The 4,436-nt window shown below is 51.2% G+C and overlaps 1 protein-coding gene across 1 annotated transcript; it reads right to left on the reverse strand.

Annotated features, from left to right (window-relative positions):
- Positions 1–257: 257 nt before the first annotated feature.
- On the reverse strand, positions 258–4,170 carry LOC124672158 (probable serine/threonine-protein kinase PIX13). Its single transcript, XM_047208432.1, has 5 exons — positions 3,847–4,170; positions 3,322–3,701; positions 2,706–2,841; positions 985–1,127; positions 258–874 (listed from the first exon to the last, which is right to left on the reverse strand). Exons 1-5 carry the CDS (start codon positions 3,923–3,925, stop codon positions 269–271), a joined length of 1,344 nt encoding a protein of 447 aa, XP_047064388.1. The 5' UTR covers positions 3,926–4,170; the 3' UTR covers positions 258–268.
- Between the last annotated feature and the right edge of the window lie 266 nt (positions 4,171–4,436).

A 4,436-nucleotide genomic window follows, 5' to 3' on the forward strand; every position in this document is an offset into this window, starting at 1 on the left:
GACCATGAGCTGCTTGTAGCCCTGTCTTCTTAATAAAGGTCCGTTTTACCCGCAAAAAAAAAAAAAAAGAAGTACTCCTACAGCTACAGTGTGTGTGTCAAAGCTGGAGTCAGAGCCTGTCAGGATGGGAACAAGCAACCTCCAACGTTTGGGCTATTTTCCAACCACGCACGTCCAACAGCCCAAATGTGCCAAGAAAAGCCCAAGAACCAATGGGCCAAAAACCTGGCGCTGGGCTAATATCTGCACGTTTCCGTTTCGGGCTTTGTCATCTGACCCGAGGAGACTGGTGGCTGCTCCGCGCGCCGTCCGCCCCGGGCCTCGGCCGCGGCGACTGCTGGTGGTGGTGGTGCCTGCCCCCGGCGTGCACGCTCCGCGCGGCGGTTCTCGGCGACGCGCCGCCGCTTCCGTCCTGCTCCGGCGACGCGCGCCGGTGCCGCGGCCGCATCCGCTCGACCTCCTCCAGCACCACCACGACCTCGGCCATGGACGGCCGGTTCTTGGGGTCGCCGGCGAGGCAGCTCAGCGTGAGCTGCGCGGCGCGCAGCGCGGCCTTGGATGGGTACTGACCCTCGAGGCGCGGGTCGACGAGGCGGGCCAGCTTCCTTCGGTCCGCCAGCATCGGCTTGGCCCAGTCCACCAGGTTGAGCTGCGGCGCCGGCCGCGTCGTGTCCAGCGCGCGCAGCCCCGTTAGCATCTCCAGCAGAACCACGCCGAACCCGTACACGTCGCTCTTCACGTACAGGTGCCCCGTCGCCACGTACTCCGGCGCCGCGTACCCGTAGGTGCCCATCACGCGCGTCGTGATGTGGCTGTCGCCCCCCGTCGGCCCGTTCTTCGCCAGACCGAAGTCGGACAGCTTCGCGTTGAAGTGCTGCACAGCACAGGACGAGACAGGTTAATCAGCATTTTCTTGTCTTGTTGATGGTGCGGATGTTGAACTTTGCTTTGCAATCTGGGAGATGATCGATCGAGCGAGCTTACCGTGTCGAGTAGGATGTTGGAGGCCTTGAAGTCTCGGTAGATGACGTGCTTCTCCGACGAGTGCAGGAAGGCGAGTCCGCGCGCGGCGTCGATGGCGATCCGCAGCCGCATGCCCCAGGAGATGGGTTGGAAGGATCCGCTCTCTGTTTGAAAGGAATGCTTGTTAGTGCTGGAGCGAAGTATCTAAACATACGGTTACTGTAGCTTGTACAGTTTCTCATTTCTTTTTTCAGAGAACTGCATGTGATTAATTAAGAAGAGGGAAAGCCTCTGAACTGGACTGAAACAAAGAGCAATCTAATCTGAAACAAATGGCAGGACTAAGACTGAAAAAGGCGACCTATCTGAACTGAAGAAACTAGGCTATCCCGTTGTAGTGAAGAGGTTACCGTAACTTGCACAGTTCATCATTTCTACACGAAATCACAAGAGGTAAGTTTATACCCAATACATGCATGTGTCTGATTTTTCTTTCATATTCTTGAGGAAAACACAGAAATATGATTTTGATTCAGCTTTGATCAGATGCAATCATGTCTAGATTATCATTTTTCACTTCACCTTGTTTCCCCTAATCATTTTAACCTCTTGATTTTCACTCAACAAGCGCATTTACCACTAGAACCTTAGTTAAACCTACATATTTTTTATAACTTTATCCACTAAAACTAATCGATAGGTGAATTTTAAAAGAAAATTAAAACTGCAATTTTTGAAAAAAAATTCTATACAAATTTATTTCCCTTCATCTGAAAAAAGAAAAATTACATGTAGCTATATGTTGTAAGTGCCATTGTTCAATCGGGAAAAATGTTCCAACATCATATACTTCTAGTCAATGCACCCGATTATAAGAAAAAAAAATAAAAATCATGTAGCTAGATTAAGAAAAATGAGCTAATTTTCTATTCTACCCCCAATTTTGTGGATGACAACACAGCATCACCTCCTAAATGAAACAAAAAAAGATACTACCCATCCCCAGCAATATACATTATTCATTTCGTTCCGAGTTTATTGAAGTTCTAGTTTCGTTTTTCATTAAAAAAATATCCGACCAAGTCTATTGAAACATGTATTAACATCTAGAACACCAAAAGAGTTTCATTATACTGTTTTCAAAGTACATTTTCATGTTTCAGTAAACTGTCTTCAATAAATTTGATATTGTAGATATATGCATATTTCAGTAGACTGCCTGAAGTATTTCTAGTTAATATAAAGCCAGAACTTCCATTAACTGGATCAGAGGAGTACAATACAATAACTAGAAGTAAACTCCTATGATGGAACGGCGAATATGCCGGATCGTCGTGCTTTGAAGTTCACAAGCTCTTTTTTTTCAAGAGAAAGGTTCAAATGCTAGTGGGAGAAGAAGTAGTCCTTGGGCCTGTGGGCTTGCTTCTCCCAATCACCGGGGCGGGACATGGTTTTTCAAGCCCAGGCCCCACACCTGGTCAGGTCGCTATTCTATATTAGTTGGCCGTATCGATGCAATATAATCTCTACAGCGATGACCACGACATGAGTTTTGTTTATTTGCGAGCAGACCATCCCATCACACACTTAACGTACGCAATCCGAGATCGTTGTCAGAAGGAGTCAACCCAATCAATCAATCAAACATGAGGTGAAGTTGCAAAGAAACCGACAGGAAAAGCATGCGAAAAGGTCAAACGAAAACGCAGAGTAGTTTCAGGGAGGCAGGAGGGATGACTGACTTCTGAATAGGTGGTTCTCGAGGCTGCCCTTGGCCATGAACTCGTAGACGAGCAGGAGGTCCCTGTTCTCCACGCAGTACCCCAGCAGCCGCACCAGGTTCGGGTGCGATATCCTCCCCAGGAAGTTCACCTCCGACTGCAAGCAAAAAAAATTTACATACGTCAGGGGTTAGATCAGCTTCTGAAGATGGAAACAAACAGCAGATGACGATCGGCCGGCGCGCACATTTCCGTCTCCGACGGTCGCTGACATTTCAGCGAGAATATTAGCAGGGCAGGACGGCGCACCAACCTGTACATCACTACAGCTAATCTATGTGCCGCCGGCGAATTAACAAGTTGGTTCACACACATTGTATAGTGGTATGAACATCTGATAACGATGGTGTGGCCACGTGAACGCGCGCCCGGCCGGCATGGAACCGGAAACCGGGCCTAGCTTACACACGCCCGCAATTATTGATGCCGACATCCATGCCGATTCTTTCAGCTCGTGCTGGGATATCCTATCGGATCAGCTCGACGGAAACAGGCTGCTTCTGAAAATTCCGTGTGCCATTTCTGTTCTCTAAGCTTAACGACTTAGCTAAATTCAGCGGTGATGTATAGGGCGTACCTGCCATTCCTGCAGGCCCTGGAGGCTCTCCTGGTTGAGCTTCTTGACGGCGATGACCATGCCGGTGCCACTGCGCACGGGGTTCATGGTCTTCTCGTCCACCCACCCCTTGTACACCTGCCCGAACCCGCCCTCCCCCAGCAGGCTGTCCGGCTTGAAGTTCCGGGTCGCCGCCTTGAGCTCCGCGAACGTGAACACGCGCAGGTCCGGCGCCTCCAGGATCGTGCCGGATTCCGGCTCCCCGCCGCCGCCGCCCACCGAGGTGCCGCCGCTCGTGGTCCGGGTGGTGAAGCTGCTCATGGACGACCCCGGGGACCTCCTGCCGACGACTTTTGCGCTCGGTGGTGCTTCCATGGCTGGGAGGCTGCGGGCTGCCGCTGCTGCACGGTCAAGAAATTCCTTAGCATAAATTAAGCAAATCTGATGGGAGCAGTTAGGCGAATGGTTGTGATGAACTCTGGCCAGATTTCAGCGCTTGTGCCAAGAACAAACACCAAATTGAAATGAAAACCGGGAAGCTATTACCTTCATGCCCGCGCTGCTGGCCCGGCGCCTTCTCGACCTCCACCAGCTCGGCCTCCTCGGAGCCGAAGCAGTTCCCCATGGAGAGCTCAATGGAATCGGCGGCCCAGTTTATTCCCCCACTATAGGTATCTTCTGTGTCTATCTATCTCTCGAGGCTGGTGCTACGGCAAGAAGATGCTCTCTTCCCTGCGCTTCGGATATAAAAAGGCCTCGCCTCTGCTCCGCTCTCCTCGTGCGGGAGCCGAGGCCTACGCGTTATGGAAGACCTTCCCGATCGAAAGGATGGTGGCGCTGTCGTCTTCTCTTGGGGATTTTGTTTTGCGCTTTAGGATCGGCGTGTCAGTGCTAAATGGCGCGCCCCGTGGCACCCACCATACGAGTTTTCATACCGCGAATACAGTCGAGCCGAGGTGGCTTTGTGGTTCAGCTCGGATAGGCTCGTCAAAACTTTGAGCCGAGCCTAACTCGACTTTACGGTGAAACTTTATGAAAGGTAGGCTCAGCTCGGTCAGCTCACCGAGCCGGCCATGCATATTCCCTGATTTGCTATCGACCCCCCTTTGTCCCGACTTCTCGCTAGGGTTGGTGTC

The sequence above is a fragment of the Lolium rigidum genome, chromosome 7 (assembly GCF_022539505.1).
Source record: "Lolium rigidum isolate FL_2022 chromosome 7, APGP_CSIRO_Lrig_0.1, whole genome shotgun sequence".
Taxonomy (NCBI): domain Eukaryota; kingdom Viridiplantae; phylum Streptophyta; class Magnoliopsida; order Poales; family Poaceae; genus Lolium; species Lolium rigidum.

Coding starts and splice junctions, on each gene's coding strand:
- LOC124672158 (XM_047208432.1), bottom strand. CDS start 3,925: ATGGGGAACTGCTTCGGCTCCGAGGAGGCCGAGCTGGTGGAGGTCGAG. Junction 2,842..3,321: donor AGGGCCTGCAGGAATGGCAG/GTACGCCCTATA, acceptor TTTTGCTTGCAG/TCGGAGGTGAACTTCCTGGG. Junction 1,128..2,705: donor CGAGAACCACCTATTCAGAA/GTCAGTCATCCC, acceptor CCTTTCAAACAG/AGAGCGGATCCTTCCAACCC.